Source organism: Phoenix dactylifera, chromosome 8 (genome assembly GCF_009389715.1).
Source record: "Phoenix dactylifera cultivar Barhee BC4 chromosome 8, palm_55x_up_171113_PBpolish2nd_filt_p, whole genome shotgun sequence".
In the NCBI taxonomy this organism is placed as follows: Eukaryota; Viridiplantae; Streptophyta; class Magnoliopsida; order Arecales; family Arecaceae; genus Phoenix; species Phoenix dactylifera.
This window is the reverse complement of record NC_052399.1, coordinates 7,486,205-7,504,094: the sequence shown is the minus strand read 5'-3', so window position 1 is coordinate 7,504,094 and position 17,890 is coordinate 7,486,205. Positions and strand designations below refer to the sequence as shown.

Genomic DNA, 17,890 nt, shown 5'->3' with positions numbered 1-17,890 from the left:
ACATATCAGTGAACAATTGGAAGGGATGTTTAAACTCAATGACTCTAGCCACATACCACTAAGATCCTCCTTCTCTCTATTTAGACAAGTGCAAACATAAAAGTGAATGAGACCTTCACTCTGCTCAAGGGAAACCTGATTAGCGTAATATGTGGCAACATTCAAAGCTCTGACTTCTCGTGTTCGAAACACAAAACAGAAACCAAAATGCACAGAAACAGTAAAAGGGCAGAAAGAGTTCCAATTCTCCTCTTATCACTGGTGCTAGTTTAATAGTCACAGCCATAAACTGGTTCCTGATAATTATTCATATAATAATATCATATATATTACATGGCTTACTGGAAGACATCTACTCATGTGGCTCTTGATGTGGAGTTGTTGGTGACTCAGGTGCTATGGTAAAATGCAGTCCTCTCCGTTGCCCAGACTGAAGTATGAATGCCAGTTCTGTTGCTGCTAATGCAGCAGCTTCCTGATCGAAGAAACCAACAAATCAGATGCAAACTGAAAGAGAAAAAGTGAGAAGCATATTGAAATAAAAAATAACTATCCTGCATCAATATGGATATAAGAAATATGGAGACATATACACATGAAGAACTTTGGCAGAAAGTAAGTGCTTTTAAGACCTTAGCAGTCACACTATATCACACATGCAGTGTGAATTACGGACACAGAATTTTGGCAGCAAGTGTAGTGCTTTCAAAGAGACATTAGCAAATTTTGGCAGCAAGTGTAGTGCTTTCAAAGAGACATTAGCATTGTTACAGTATATCACGTGCGTGTATGCGCGCGCGCGTGCAGAGATTCACCTTAGTGCAAATCAAATGATGCACTATGCAAATCAAAAATTCAAACAATCAGTAATAAATTGAAGCATTTATAATACTTAAAACCAAAAACAAAATGTTTTGGGCATGTCACACATATGCATCAAATGACCCATACACGGACAGTTCTAACATCAAGATACAAAGCTTTGAGTTGATCTGAAGTCTAAAAGTATTCAAACTTGCTGAAATTTGGTCTGTACATAGTTTAGGATGTGTGCATTATGATAAACGAATTGAACTCTCAAGTCACCTCAGTGAGGATTCATCTTATATTTTTGGTCCCCAATGTTCCTCCTTTATTTCACTTCTTTCCTTGTTTGTTATATTTTTGTTGAGTGATTGAATTAGTACTTGCTCTGTCAGATATAAATGAACTATCAAGAGGAATGAGGAAAGTACTATCCTTAAACGGAACTGTAGAGAAAATTAAGGGAAACATGCCCAAACTGTAAACTTAGTAAAGATGACTAATGAAGAAGGGCTCACAAAGCACATCTAGACCTGTGGAGATACACTTACCATATGGTTATGTTGTATATGGAGAAACCATCTCTATTTCATATTCTTGTTGCTTCGTATTCATTGATTTGCATATAGATTTGATGCACTAAGTAAGATTGTGCATGGGAAAAATTCAGTGTGATTCCACATGAAGATTTACAGGATATCTTGGAAAGGTTATAAAAGGATATCCGGATACACAAGGCTTGAGAAATTTAAAACCATAACAATATTCATGAATTTAGGCTGTTGTTCTTTATTTGTGAGCTTGGCATCAATAACAGAGACCTGTATGGACAGAAAATGGAATTTGGGAACACAAACCAGGAAGGCTAGTTAACTCATCTCTATACTAAAGAAACAACCTTATGGTCTATCTGCATATTTAGGTTGCTCAAAGGCAGGCGCATTTTGGATATCAGAAACATCAATGATGGTAAGGCCAATTTTCGCATTTCAAGAGTCCACAACTGCAGCAGAATATGTTGATCTGACGTGAAAAGAAAACTATTTTTTAATCAAAAGAACAAAAAATTTTCATTCATAACTAGAAAATGTCATTCTCCCCTGCAAATTGGTGGTTCGGAAAGGTAGTTCATTTAGGGAAAACATATCACATATATCCAACAGGATGTAGTCATGATAAAAATGTATATTTTCTTCTTTCAGATTGACAATTTGGGTCAAAAATTGTCGAAGCACAGATCCAGTGAAAAAAGGAGCAAGAGAAAGAAATAAAGCAAAGAGGAACTCCTGGTGATCAAACGGTGAAAGATATCATCCTTCCAAGTTTAGGCATTATAGATAAAGTAGGGAAAACAATTTCATGTATGAAATACCACTACTCAACATGCAAACAAATAATTATTTTTCAGAGTAACTAAATAAGGCCTGTAGAATGATTTTCAAATCACTCGACACATAAAGAATAATATTACTGGAGAATGATAAACTTTCACTGTGATATTACAAGCATTAGGATACCAATGTGATACTGTAGAGTTCATGGAAGACATTACATTTGTGCTTTCCCAGAAGGTGTTATCAGGATGAAGCAAATGAAGCTGAACCAAATACTAACATCAAGTCTTCTCAAGTCTAGTAGAATAATATCTAACAGGTAAAGGCTGATCATCTAGTATCTACATTTTAGCAAAATTGATCGAAAAAAAAAATACTGACTAGTTATCTACTGTACTTCCACACTACTGGCAACCAGGAAAAAACTTTGGTCAAGCTAACTCCAAGTCAAGAGGAAGGATACAGCAGTAGCAGCACCCAGGTACATCTTCCTGTTTTTAAGTTTATTGAATAATCAACTTAATAAATCCATGTACTCAATTAATAACGTAAAAACCTAATGTAATAAAGCCATGTACTAAATTAAAAAAACAGGTTACTTTGACAGCGTATATAGATAACTTTACTTCCTAAAATAAGAACGCTGGGGAAAAAAGAAAAAATCGAAAAAAGTTTAGCACCTCTATGAACAACAACTTATTTATACTTCTCAAATGGCAGCAAAAGAAAGAGCCAAATATTTAACTTTAATGATTCCATTTTACAATTGGTGTGCTACCTGTCTCTGCCTTCGACGCTGCAGAATACTTATAGCCCATGCCATGATATAGCATGGCAACAGAAACCCAGCAGCACGCAGCACAAAAAGCTGTTACCAATGAAAAAAAATGTTAGACACAGGTTGAAGGCTAAATCATAATAAAAAATAAATGAAAAAGAACATTTAATTGTCTCACTTACAGAAAATATAGTGGAAGCATCATCCTCTCCATCACGATTGGTGAAGGTGAGTGCATGCCTCAAAAACAGAAGAGCCATTAACTGGAAAGAAAAAACAAGCAAAGATTAGAATCCCAAAACTTCAGTCTTTAAATCAAAAGGTCTGATCCAAAATTAGAAAAAGCATTACTAGCAACAACTCACAAAGTACAGTTCGAACAAGTTGCCTTATATAATCAAGTGAACACAGAGATCGAAACAGAAGAAATATGCTAAAACTCACTGGTTAGCTGGTGAAGGAAATCCCATCTTCTTACTTAGCCATCCAAAAGTGAAAAAATGCATATATTCCTGAAAACTCTGAAACCTACAAATTTTGCCCCTCAAAATCTAAAATTCGTGCATATGCCTCTACTATCACATGACATCCATTGAACAAAAAGTAACATCACCAAATTATGTTACTCTACCATTAGTTCAGAAACTTTGGCATACAAACTCTTCAAAGACTGCTTAATGCTATTTGTCGAAAAATGAAAATTACAAGGATAACGTGGGCATGGAATTTTGAACAGCAAGTCAGGCAGGAAAAATAGTTTATGGACAACTTAAGTTGCCATTTAACCAGCCAAGGTAAGCTTAACACAAGGAAAGTTAAGGCAACATGGCAAGAAGGGTATATATGCAAAATTCAGCCTTTTGGAGGGGCATATATGCACTTTCAATTTTTTGAAGCAAAAATGCACAAATAATTTGTTTTTGAGGATATATATGCAGAAGTCCCAACAGTCTATCAGAAATTTAAGTCCGCCAAAGAAAATTAAATAATAATTTGTTTCATTTAGTGGTCCATTGCCTCCCAATTGAAACTATATACTTTCATTGTTCATGTTCTAATACTACAGCACAAACACCATTCTTTGTTTTTCCGATAGCACAAACTCCTTTGAGCCTCCTATCCTCAAAGCCTGTGAAACCCTCACAGCTGCTCATCCCTGAGTACAATCCATACCTTATAACAAAATAAGAGTTTTGAATTTTGAAATATTCCATTAACATTTCATCTTCAGTCTTTCACAATATACCCTAGACTTTTTGTTCCCAATTTACTCATTCACCACTTCCAAAATAGTCCCCTGACCTACATTTCAAAACAAAAAGGCAAACCTTTAAAATCTGATTCTTTGTCAAAAAGGAAGCTGACAAAAACTTGAATATCCATCAAATAAGCAACCTAGCAGCCAAATCAAACTATAACAGGAAGAGCAACTTCATGTAATACTCATCTTTTTCTATCTCCTACAATTTTGGCAAATGAACAGGCTGTTGGTGAGCTAGCTCGAGCTTGCCAGGCTCGCTCAGTTAAGAAATGAGCCAAAGTAGAGCTAGGCTCGAGCTCAGCTCGAATTAGCTCGAAATATTAATATATAAATAGTTATTATTATCTATACAAGTATAAGTATAAAATATAATCAGGATTATCAATCTAAAATATATAAACAAAGCCTCAAATGATCTTAAGTTCTCACTAAGTCTCTTGACCAAGCTATTCGCAAATAGCTCATGCTCGGCTCGAATATAAAACAAGCCGAGCTAGACGCCTAATTCAGCTCCTGTTTGGCTTGTTTCCACCCAATGAGCACAATCCTTTCACATCTCACCTACAACCATGGAGGCAAAGATAAATAGAGAAAGCAGGTGGAATAGATAGAGGAGACAGCTTTGGAGGAAGAAGATTGAATTCTACTACAAATGGTGACACATTCTCTCTATGATTGAGAGAGTAAACCAGATTTATTTACAAAAAATAATATGATTCAATGCTTTGATGTAAGAGGGGCTTCACAAAGAAACTTTAGATACATTGTCCTTAATATATTTCAAAAATGTCTCCATGGATTTGGCTATTTGGGATAAGTTTCTGAGTTTTGTCTTTAATTCAAGATCTAGCCCCATGATTTCTGCAAGATTTTGAAACTTATTTCATCATAAAAACTTGAAAAAATAGTGCATCATAACTAAGTCATAAATAAAGATTAGTATCCAAATACATGAACATCTCGAAAAAGCAATTTTAAGATACTACATGCACGCTGTTGCAAAATTCAAGAAAAAAAACATGAATAGCATAATTAAAGGTCATAAATTCATGAACATTCTTGCTTTTTTAATTTGTACACAAGGTTCATTGACATGAAAAAAATTACTCTTAATAAATTTAGTATCCTTTGATGTACATATAAATTATTTTGTTGGTTCCCAAGGATAAAGGACCAATTGTGCCCTTGCTAATAGAAGTGCACATGGTTCCAAATCAACCAAAGAACCAAAACAAAAAAACCTCAAAGCAGAGATTGGTTTTGTTATCGTTCTCAATTTGGAAAACCTGGTGGATTTATTTGGGTTAAGTAACCAAATCTAAGCTAACCCAGACTAATCTTATAGTATATTAAAACATATTATATTGATCAAAGAAGCTAAGGGTACTTAACCAGGTTCTTAAGGAACCTAGGTGCTATGGCAGGGCAAGGAAGCTTTGAGCGCCTCGATAGTCCCCAGGCAAGGTAAATTTACTAAAGTGAGCACCTAGGGAAAGCGAGAGGAATTCCGCCACATTCTTGTCCAATGTCTAGCGCTATTCTTCCTATCCCTTATTTGGTCATTCTTTTAGAACTTAATTAGCGTTACTTTGAGGGTCATTTTAGTTTATTAGAGTCCTTAAAAATAAATGGCTACTGTAAGATGTTCAATTGTTTTACTTTTTCGTGTTTTCTTTAGAAACATCAAACATGTTCTGAGAAGTGCTCTTTGACTATCATGTTTGAATTTTGAAGCTACTAAAGGATGCCCACTAGTTTATTTTTGCTGGCTTTTGTTTAAAAACATGATATGGGAAGTGGTATTTTGATGTGATGCTTTGAAAGATGTGAAACACAATATCTAATGTACAAGACAATTATGTTTTCTTGACTTGAAACTTGAATAATTGATCTTACAATGCTTGTATTGTTTTTTAGATATATATAGTATTTTTTTCTAATAAACTTATTGAACATTTTTTAATTGAACAAACTGCTTTCTTCAGGCAAGCACCTTTTTGGCGCCTAGAGCCTCAAGGCAATATAGGCCCTTGTTGACATATGGATGCCTTTTGCTTTCAACAACTTTGATTGTATGTTAATGGTTGCTTGAAATAACATATGATCTGGTCCTAATTAGGAATGCTTGGCAAATGAGAATCCATAAAAACATCCCAAATAGTTGGTATAAAGATGGATGGTTGTGGTTATATATAAATGTCATATATGGTAGACTTATAATCAAGGAATGTTGTATCACCTCGAATCAAGGAATATTTTGCCCCTCGGTTCGAGAAACTAGCGAGGGAGGAAGGAGGGAGAAGAAAGAGAGGAAGAGAGAGGGGTTTTTCGAGCCCCTATCTCCTCCTGCACACGAGAACAAAGACTCCAACCCTTTTTTTTAATATTTTTAAAGTGAAGTCGGCACTTCACTTAAAAAATTAAAAAAAAAGGCCAGAGCCCGTGTTTCATTTCGAAACTGGGGCTCCGCCCCTTTTCTCATGCACTGAAGGAGATGGAGGCTTCAAAGCCCCCTTTCTCCTCTCTCTCCCTCCCTCTCTCCCTCACCCTCCCTTCATCTCTCCCTTTTTCTCTCTTTCCTTCTCCCTCTCCCCCTCCCTTGCCGGCTCTACTATGTCGATACAGGCTCGGAATGGAATAGCACAGTATCGTACCATATCGTATCGTACGTCAGGCAACCGATACGGGTTCCAATACTGGCACAGTAAACTTGCTTATGATTGAAGTTAAGTTTTTGTTGCACTGAATAGAATATTCTAGGTATTTTCTTTTTCTGGAGTTGGTAAGTAGGAACCCCCATTACAGCCTATAATACAAAGTTCCCAGGGAATTAGCATTGATCAAATACATAAGGTCCATGGAGATCAGAAGTTAGCTAGCTAAGTGCCCTTTAGAAAGGTATGTGAAGAATGAAAGTCCTGGAGGGAGTGAGCAATATTCTAGAGGTCTATCAAGTGAGGATGCTCAAACGACGATGTTCCTTGAATCCGAGCTATGAATTGTTGAGTCCTTATCCAATGAAATTTATGTATCACGGAGTGATGAAATTGCAATAGATATCCCCCTCCATGCAGTTGTCAACTCCACAATGGGTATAGAGGAGATACATAAAGGAATAGCACTTGCTATTAGAGGTCACCTGCAATGATCTCAAACTCTAGGTCCTGCACTAGAAGATAAGGGTTGGACCAATTCATCTAAGTTTGATACAATCTAATTGAAGGGGGGGTGTTCCCATAGATGATGAACCTTGGGATAATGGAAGAATAAAGGATCAATGACTTAGTTTCGTCATGGCGACGTTGGCATATGGGAGACGTGAGGCCACAATGGTGCAAAAGCTCAAAGGTAGGTAGCCGTTCTCATGCCAATTTCCAAAAGCAAGCAAATAGCACACCAATGAGCCTTAAGATGCCATATCCATGATATCATATTCTATATCCATCCAGCCTCAGAGTTACAATATTCTAGTAGATCTCATGCACACTAGCCAAGATTCAGTTTTTGGTTGGCTCCTGATTTATACCTAATCGAACCATGTCCAATCCCACCTAAAAAACCCGGACCTTCTCTCTTAAATTTAAATTCGCATCTGAAAGCTCTCTCTGACAGAGATTAGAGCACCATCTCTCCCACTTTGCACATTTATCTTTCTACAATCCTGCTCACCTACCATCCCTTCCTCACCCAGGTATGTGGGATCTGAAAATAGATACAACAATTTCCGATTCGATCCATTTCTATATCCACATATATACGGATATAAATTTTTAACATCTGACTAACATTTATATCCATCAACGAAAAAACAAATTCAAATATTAAATATCATGTCAGTATCCAAATTGACTTTTAGCCCTATCTAATCTAATATAATTCTTATAAAGTCATGTGGGTAATAAGTGATCGTTTTCACAAAATTTACCTTTATTTATGAATCTTTTACTTACTAGGTTGCATTATTAAACTAACCAACCAACCCTTTGACCTAAATTTTGTAGCTCAAAAAGATTATACCATCTAATAGAAGTGCAGCATGATTACGTGAATCCACTAAAACAAATAAATGTTTATACAGTCAATTGCTTGTTTTTAGAAAATAATAAAGGGAAGTCGACAGGCTTGTGCGCTTGATTTGGATTAATAAAATATAAAATAAAATAGTATTCTGCCATGTATATCTTATTCTATTTTATATCAAAAAATTGCATATGTATTGTTAATATCTGCTTTGTATCCATATCCATTCGGAATAAATATAGTTACAAAATCTAGCATCCAATAAAGATCCACATCTGTATTCACCAAATAAAAGTGGATATGTACAATCAAGTAGGGAAATAATAATACCCAATCCCTTTTCAATCTTATTCGTCTACCTAATTCTTTGTCTTTTACTAATCTGCAATTTCTCCTTAATCACCTCTTAAATACTTTCGCCCAAATGTCTCCTTTGAATTACATTTCAATCACAACTAATTAATTAATAATTCTCTGAATAGTCCAATTCAACATACTTTTTGCCAAATAAAACCCCTCTTATGTACATACTCTGTTGGTATATACAACACCCAAAATCTCACTCTCCCCCTATATATTTTCACTTTTTAGTATTTTGAAGAGATTATTTTCTATTGATGTAATTTTTATATTTGTAATATGCATTATCTTATTTATTCCGTCCTATTCTTTTCAAATTTAGTTGTAGTTTTGTTTTACAGGTTTGCACCCAACCATGATCGGTACAACATAAAATATTAATCTACCACTGCCTTGCTTGCTGGATAAACTAAAGTCGACGCCCATCCGAAACTCCCATACTATTAAAATATCCCTGGAGGTTTCATTTGTATGGACAACGAGTCCCATATGTTAGGACCACTGCAATTCCCATATTTAAATAGTCTTCCTTTAGTAAATACACACTATTCACTCTATAATAAATGATTATAGAAGAATATATAAACTAAAATAGGCATATTTATCGATTCTACTGTAAGCTATCTATATTGATGGGATCATGTCAATCCATCGCATGCTTATTGTCTACGTAGACCTCATGAAAGCATGTGTCATAATCTACTTCAAGGATTCAAATCTTAAGGAACGTACGATATCGGTGGTGGCATACACCAAAATCCTCGATATGGGGATAGAATGCCTCAATACGCCATGGTAGAAATAAGCTAAAAATATAAAAGGCATATTATGTAATATAGGGAGGAGCAATACACCTCAATACAAAGGAGATACACCTCCAATGAAAGATACAACATGATAGTTATATAGTGTGATATGGGCCTGGTTCACCCAATACCAGTGCATAGTTATACACAAGCTGGATGAGGCCAGTAGGCATGAGATTACAACCCGTAATCTAATTCAAGCAAGGTTTTTAATTCCTGCTATCTCAGTCATCTCGGCAGGAGCCCGATACTAGAGATGAATTGAGCTATTGATTTATCCAAGCCAAGTTTAGAAGCCGGAGATTTAGAAAAAGAATGATGATTCCATGTTTTATGGCAATATTAGGCATGTCCAAAGCTCATAATGACAAGAAAATTTCCAGAATTACTAAAAAAATGATTATCTTTCCTAAAAACTCCTTCCTTTTCTCTTTATTCCTCCCTTCCCTTTCTTTTGAACCAATATGGCATGCCCACTCCTCCAACCGGCCATTCAAAACATGTATTCTTCTGTCATCCCTCATCTTTCCCTTACCTTCTATTCAACCTTGAACCTTGCCTCTCCACTTATTCATAGAGCCTCACATCTTCCCTCTCATCGTTTTTGAATTCCAATCTAATACCATTCAATCATATGGATCCCTTTGCTACTGCCTTTTGTTATCATCGCCCATGGCGTACACCACATGATATATTTCACCTCCTCAACGGTGTTATAAACAAATGATTCAGATCTCGTGGATGGGGTTGTCTTATCTTTTTTTGTGGAACAGGACGCTTGCCGCTCGACACTAGGATGCTGCGAAGATGGCAGGAAGGTCGTGTCCTGCCACTTAGGTCGATGCCTCATCCCAACATCCCGCAGGGTGTCCCACCGGGACTTGAATCCTTGAATATAGACAATGGTTGCTGGATCGACAAATATCATTACCAAATCAATGAATCTATTCATTGAATCACCACATGCCCACCATTTACACTTCTTATTGATGGGTTTGCATCTTCCCCCGTCGCTCTATTCTCATAGCTTGACATCCATCTGCAACCATCTTTGGAAATCAATTAACTGCTCTAACATTAACTTTTATGTAGGGGTGCAAATGGGTCGGGTCAGACCGGATCCTGAGTGACCCCGATCCGACCCGTTTTCTTGTTTAGGTCCTAATTTTGGACCCATACCCGACCCAATAGAAAATCCAGTCGGGTCCACAACATACCCAACAGATCATTTGGATCGGGTCAGGTCCACAGCTGCCAAATCATAACTGAATACGACGCCAACTGCATGCTCCCCATAGCCACCTCTCCCTTTCAAATGGCCTTCTACAACACCACTCCCAACGCCTTCTACGGTTCTACTTCGCTCTCCGCATGGGCACCACCCGCTCCGAGTCCACCTTCCGCTGGGTTTGAGAGGCTGCTCCGTCCGTCCGTCAAAACGCCACCTCCGCTTCACATGGGCACCACCCGTACATCAAATGTCAAATAGGAACGAAGGAAAAAAAAATTCACTTACTGTCAACGCCCAATTTGTTCACGGCAGTGACAAACTATTGGTGGAGGTCGACAGAAACCACCCTCGGTTTCTTCAATGTCAAAGGATCTTCGCACTCCTCGACCTCCTCCTCCCCCTCCTCGTCCTTCCTCCTCTTAGCTTCTTCCAACTCCCCCTGTTCACCGAGGATGCATTGTCCCCTTCTTCCGGAGCTCTTTTCTGCCTGTCACTCTCTATACTTCCCGAGTGCTCCAACTCCTTCAACTCATTCCTCCTCTTGCTCACCACGTGCTGCCATATATTCTTCAGCGCCTCGATCCTCACCGGCTTTATAAGGTAATCATAGGCATCGTGAGTAACTCCCTTCATGACCACATCCTTCCTGCCATCAGCCAACATCACTGGGGATCGATGAACACAATAAAGACCAATCAAAAACCCGCCTCCAAGTTCGCAAAAACCTCGAGCTAATCTGCATTCACAAATACTTACTAATAACAGGAAGGACCATGCCCATGGTCTCATACCCATAACATTTATTACATTACGTGTGTTGAAACTAGCGCTAAATAGTAGATTCTTAAAAACAAATTTATTTGTTATTTATAAGAATATTCTAATATTTTATATATGGGTCACTCGGATCAGGTTGGGTCTGAATTCAGTAAACCCAGACCCGACCCTAAAATAGAACGGGTCCAATTTTAGGACTCGGCCCGGCTCCGCGAGTACTCCAATTCGGGTCCGGGTCGGGTCTAACTGGGGTGAGTCAGGTTGGGTCATGGGTCAACCCGACCTATTTGCAGCCTTACTTTTATATATCAGTTGTTATTTCAGCTCATATGACTGAAATTATAATGGCCAGTACTTTATAATATTGTATTTATAAGTGCTTGATGCAATATAAACTGATATCTTGGCTAAGGTATTGGCCAATCCGAAACCTTTGAGTTCAACTAGTTTCACAGAAAAAGAGCTTTCAGCTAGGGCTTCATGTAATTTAGTGGAAAGTGGTGCAGAAATGAAAACAAGGACATGAGAATTTTCAATTTCAAAATCATCCTCGAACTAATTTAAAAAGGAAAAACTATCTTGCCTAAATTAACTGTGTTGCCATTTTACTTGGTGAACAAGACTGAAAAAGACAAACATGAGAATCTTTCCAATATGTTAGCATTGTCATGTCCATAAATAACATAAGAAAATGAACCTTTCAGATAGCATGTATTCACATATACAGAAAATTGTTCTAATAAATGTTTAATTTAAAAATAAAAATTAGAAATCAAAATTAATTGCATGGAAGACTTCTTATAAAAAAATAAACAAATAAAAGAATATCACTTGGATATAAACTATCTTCCATGTAAATCATATTTTAGACCAAAATGAAATCATCATTTGTATTTCCAGGGCATCATGAGGCTCACAATCAGAACAGCAGAGCGGCAAAATGCAGCACCACTGGCATTTGTAGAAGCATATTCATCATACTCAGCTTCAAGGAAATGGTGCTGTGCTGCTGCCATTGCAAGGAGACTAGGATCACGCAGATCCAAGGGGGTGCCTGTAATAGTCCAACCTCCACTACAAATCAAGTAAAAAGATCATCAAATTGAACTAATAATGCAAAAGTAAATACGTAGTAATAAATATTAAGGACATTAGATGCAGTGCTAGTTCAGTGTCAAAAGGCAAGAAATAAATATGCATCATTTCTGCTTTTTATCATTTATATGATACTGCAAGAAATATATATACCACTTACCTGATATCAATGGTGGTCTCATCAGGGTTAGCTCGAGGAGGTGCAGTGTACCCAGGTTTGTATTGCTTCAAATCATGTAAAATGATATATCACAAAACATTCACTTTGAAAACAAAATGCAACCTAACTCATTTAGCAGATAGAAAAGTTAACATAATAGATGTATCATTAAAGTATATAAGTAATCATGACACCAAAAGTAATAAAACATTAATAACTACATAACATGTTGGGATTCACAACACTGAATTGTGCGATCAACTTCGTTACAGGCTTACACTAGATGGAGAACCTAATGTGATATTGAAACAAATGAAAAATCTAAATCCCAAGCATTAAATGATAGAGTATGTATCCTAACAAAAGTTGAAGCAAAATCCATGTATTTACTAGGTAATTATATAAAGAATTGCAACTCACCTCATGGCAAATCTCACAAGTTATATCTCCTTTCTCATTGCACCAACGCTGCACACACGCTCTATGAGCATACTGTGTATGGCACAAAAAACAAAGTAAGATCCCATAAGTAGAATATTTGTATGTAAACAGAATGCAAATAAACATCATGATAAGAAGGCAGAAATGAGAAACTATTTCCAAAAATATGGTTATTTTTAGGACAAAAACAACTGATATTTTGCATGTATAAAGTGGCACACACTATCAGCAAGATTCTAACAGACATCAGATTATAGTTAATGGCAGATTGCCTGGGTCTTGGAAAGGCAACATCTTTAGATAAATCTACTATTCACAGTGATTATTTCCCATTAAGCACTTAATTGAGTTCAAAGGTAAACTTCCCTGATGGTAAGAAACAAAGAATTTTCTGACAGATATTAGCGGGTAGTCTAGTGTGATGTGGTACATAATATGTCCAATGTGCAATTATGTAGCTAGAGCTGGGCCATACAAATGAAGACAGAAAACAGCTCTATGTAGTGGAAAGTGGGCATACAGTATTTGTTACCCACTGCAAGAATGAGAGCAAGGACAACGTTTTGAGAACTAAGAACCATAAAATGGAATCTAGCACAAAGGAACATCCTAATGCAAACATTACAATGACAGCTGAATAACCCCACCTGTCCCACATCAGAGAAAAAAAATATCCTAGATCAAAATCTTGGAGGAAGTGGATGCATAGAAATCCAATCATTGATAATTTCTAAGCGATAAAATCACATCCTTGATATTAGAAAAAGAGTTGTTTGAATGTTAACCATTCTCGATGATTCAACCTGGAAAATGATCAGTGTTCAAAAGCAGAAAATACATAAAACAGCAATGAATTACATAAATTACAGTCATGCAACAAAACTGAGAACACAAATTCTAACATCATTTTGTATATACTTCAACATATCAACCTGACCTATCAACCAATTAATGCACCAAGACCTAATGATTTTCAAAATAATACCACAACACTTCATTCCTGTATTGTAATGACTGAGCTAGAAAATCCAAGAAATTGAACAATTATCTATTGGAAGCATGATTTCCACGGAAGTTACCACTAGAACAGTTTATGAACTTTACTAACAGCAGCCAATATAATGTTAAAGTCAAAGAGAAAGCAAACAGAGCTTTTTCTCTTTAAAAAAAAAAAAAGAAACCTTCAAACTTCCACTGCATGCACATGGTATCTCCAGGTTTTCAACATGGTCCTCTTCCTGGCAAATGCGACACTCCACCATCTGAATGAGTGGCTCCTCTTCCTCAGAACCCGAGTACTCCTTCTTCCCCTCCTCGCCGACAGAAGCTACCACTGAAGAGGAAGCAACAGATGGAAGTGAACTATGCACAGCTTTTCCAGAAGACTTTGAAGCCTTCATTGCTTGGGGAGATTCAACAGTCTCAGACTTCACGAGCCGGTCAACATTCAACACCAGATGGTCTCCCATTGCCACTTCTCTCACCAGAATATCTATAACAAATAACAGTTAAAATCACTCCTTTTCTATGTTTTAACACTAGAATCGCTCCGTTTCACATTCCTGCATGAGTAACAAAGGCCTATATCTCAATAAAGACAAAGAATTCTCTTGAAAAACTATAGAAAACCACAGATGGAGAACAAGGCCACTTCAAAAAAGCCAATTTTCGCCAAGAGAAACCCTAAAGCACAAGCATTTCAAGAAATAAACCTAGAAATCTGATTCAAAACAAGAAAATCCTCCACGAAAACATTGTAAGACATAAAACCAAAATCACCTTCGCGAACGAAGAAACGAAGAACCAACAACCATAAACCCTACAAAGATCTAAATGCACAAAGAAAACCGTAGAAATGGCCGATCGCCATAAAAACTACACCAAATCAAAGGATTTCTCGAGCACAATCCATCGCCACAAACGATTCCATTCTCACATGAAAGAACTTAGAACAAAACGGAGCATCAAACGAGAGGAGCAAAGGAAATCGCCATACCCCGGAAGCTCCCGATGAGAGAGAGCCTCCTCGCCTTGCTCGCTCCGAAACAAAGAGAGAAAGTCCGGAAGACTTCCGTTTCTATAGCCCACGTAACGCCGTCAGTATCTGGGTCCCTCGAGGCCTCCAGTTCCGTAACGTCCGCTTGACGGTGAGAGGGAGCTTCAACAGAGGACAATTAACGGACGTTAGACGTCGTCGACGTGTTCACGTTTGAACAGACCTGGCGTGGCTTGTTCACAGATCGACGGCTGGAAAAGCTAGATATACAAAGACAAAGTTTCAAGCCGGGAAATAGAGATGAACTGTAATTACGACATTACCCTCAAACTTTTGATTTTTCTAGCGTAGGCCACCGACCGTTGCAAAAAGCTTTTCTGGGAGCTTTGTTGTCGTTATTGATTTAAAGTTGCGAGGGTACTTTGGTAACTGAAGGAAAGGTCGTGCTCGATAACGCGGGAAAGCTGTCCTCCGAGTTCATAACTTGACAAGCGTGCGCTCCCTTCTGACCTCCACGTTGTATTTTTTCTACTAGTTCGTGACACCTGCAAAATTTTAAAACATAGACAGCTGAGATTCCTTTATTTAACTAAAATAATTTTTTATTTTTTATAACTTTTCACCTCTTAATTGTATTTTTCTACTAATTCTTGACACTTGCCAAAATTTGAAACAAGGACAGCTGTGATCCCTTAATTTTATTTGCCAAAAATAAGTTTAAATTTTAAAATCAAAAAAAAAAAAGGATCAAGCACTCACTAAGTTTTTCATAGACAAATGCATGCTATCATGAAAATTAGAGTAGAATTTGACTCAAGGGTAGAGCAGTAATTGACATGTGTATTCCTTTTCATGTCTTTCCTTGTATTTTAATACTGGTTCTTGACACATGCCAAAATTTTGAAGGGTGGACAGCTACAATCCCTTTATTTATTTGATTAAAATTAATTTTAATTTTTTTTTAAATCAATCATCAGTTTTTTTGCAGATAAATGCATTCTATCCTGAAAATTAGAGTGGAATCGAACTAAGGGATGCAACTGAAGCTCTTAAGTATGTGTTATAGCAAAGATTGAGATGTTTCTATAATTCCATTGTCATCTGTGGCCAAATCCAATTTCACCCTATTCTTATTAGTATCCCATGTGCTCTCTCTCTCTCTCATTTTTTTTGCAAGTTTCTCATGACTCGAAAAAATAAGTACATAAGCTCTTATATTTTCTGAAGAAATATCAGAATGTTTTCCTTTAAGAACGAAATATTATATTGATTCAATTTCCCTTTTTGCATGCCTGATTGAGAATAGTCAAACATCCCTCTCAAATTCTCGAAATTTGATTTATATAATAGGGTATACTATAGTGTAGATTATTTCCATCGATACGAATGCTTGAACAAGCAATCAAGATCCGATTTGAAAAGAGAACTGAAATTTTTTCTTCACAAGTGGTTTTAACGTTGCTCGATTTGCAGCTGGGATCCAAATCTGAGCCCTCCGACGTGCATCCTTGATATTTGACTTAAGCAACTTACTTCATGTAAGTATTCCGACTATTCTGAGCACCTCCATATACAAAAAAATATAAGAGTAAATTATAAAAATTCTCTTAAGATTTATATTTATTACACTTACACTAAATAGTTTGTAAAGCCTATATTTATACCCAGTTAAATAAATAGTGTTAGTGAATTAGTTTACCTTATGTAAAAAATCAAAATTGTTTTTGAGTGATAAGTAAATTAAAAAAACCTCAGAGATTAGAAGTAAATTATACATTATACTTACATCCACTACAGCAAAATTGGAAAAAGCCGACTCATCACTGCTAACGTTAGAGAGATGCATCGGTAATTTTAGCTCCTACGCCAAAATTTGCCGACCTTCTAATGAGCATCGGCAATCTGAAAGAACAGGCAAAGAAGCGCCAACATATTCATATATGACAATATAAATATTTCAAATAAAAAGTTTTTTTTGTGATATGATTTTTGTTATCTATGTGATTTTAAAATATGTATTTATTTTAGTAAATAATGTATAAAAAAATTATTGAATTTTTTAAAAAAATAATCACTATTGCCGATGCTTAAAAGCGTCCGCAATAGCACGGCACGGAATGGGCTTCTTTTTTTTTTTTGCTTAGGTGGGTTCTTTATACAGTGCGTGTATGAATACACGCAATAAAATTAAAAAATACTAACTCGTGGAGTGCCTATGGCAGCTCCCCCTTCCTTGACCATAGGATGTACCCTGAGTAGTAGGCCACATAGGTAACTATCTAGTCGGCCACCCCGTTGGCTTCTCTGAATATATGCTTGGCCTGGAAAACCACCCCATTCCTCATCATTATCCCTATGTCCCAGATTAGGGGGTGGTCCGTGCTCTCACCCCTCGGCTCCCCTTCCCCGAATTTACCTGATAATCATGGCCGAATCACCCTCCAGAATGATCGAACTAGCCTGCAGCACCAGCCGCGCATGTCGAAGACTAGCTCAGGCAGCTCGCAACTCTGCCTCCGGAACCAATGTGTCAAACAACTGGCAGCCACTCGCTGCCACCACCCTGGAGTGCCGACCCCATATAACAAAGCCCGCACCGCCCCGCGTACCTCCATCCAGCACCGACCCGTCGAAGTTGACCTTGAGAAAGCTCCCAAGTAAAAAACATTGTCTGAGGAGCTACCTGAGCAGAGAGGGAACTCCAGGTGTCCCGAGCTATCAAAGGTCTATCTGAAGAGGGGGTGGGCCTGATCTCCGTAGCCTGTGGTCGAGCAAACTTCGCAACAAATCTCGGTGACACCCTGTGCTCGCCGAAAGTACGAGCGTT

General features: G+C 37.3%; 1 protein-coding gene across 3 annotated transcripts; it reads right to left on the bottom strand.

Annotated features, from left to right (window-relative positions):
- Nucleotides 1-221: 221 nt before the first annotated feature.
- LOC103718803 lies at nt 222-15,152 on the bottom strand. Of its 3 annotated transcripts, XR_005512763.1 has the most exons (9): nt 15,064-15,152; nt 14,249-14,559; nt 13,047-13,118; nt 12,627-12,691; nt 12,289-12,445; nt 3,099-3,179; nt 2,917-3,006; nt 2,520-2,629; nt 343-475 (listed from the first exon to the last, which is right to left on the bottom strand). XR_005512763.1 is itself a non-coding variant. In XM_008807781.3 (8 exons), the coding sequence occupies exons 2-8, from the start codon at nt 14,534-14,536 to the stop codon at nt 353-355; spliced, it is 876 nt and encodes a 291-aa protein (XP_008806003.1). In that variant the 5' UTR covers nt 14,537-14,559; nt 15,064-15,151; the 3' UTR covers nt 222-352. The 3 variants fall into 3 exon arrangements, 2 of the variants coding, with proteins under 2 accessions (XP_008806003.1, XP_008806004.1); XM_008807781.3 differs by lacking the exon at nt 2,520-2,629 and having other exon boundaries at nt 222-475; nt 15,064-15,151; XM_008807782.3 differs by lacking the exon at nt 2,520-2,629 and having other exon boundaries at nt 222-475; nt 14,249-14,629; nt 15,064-15,138.
- Between the last annotated feature and the right edge of the window lie 2,738 nt (nt 15,153-17,890).

Coding starts and splice junctions, on each gene's coding strand:
- LOC103718803 (XM_008807781.3), bottom strand. CDS start 14,536: ATGGGAGACCATCTGGTGTTGAATGTTGACCGGCTCGTGAAGTCTGAG. Junction 12,446..12,626: donor GAGACCACCATTGATATCAG/GTAAGTGGTATA, acceptor CTTGATTTGTAG/TGGAGGTTGGACTATTACAG. Junction 476..2,916: donor AGCGTCGAAGGCAGAGACAG/GTAGCACACCAA, acceptor TTCTTCGATCAG/GAAGCTGCTGCATTAGCAGC.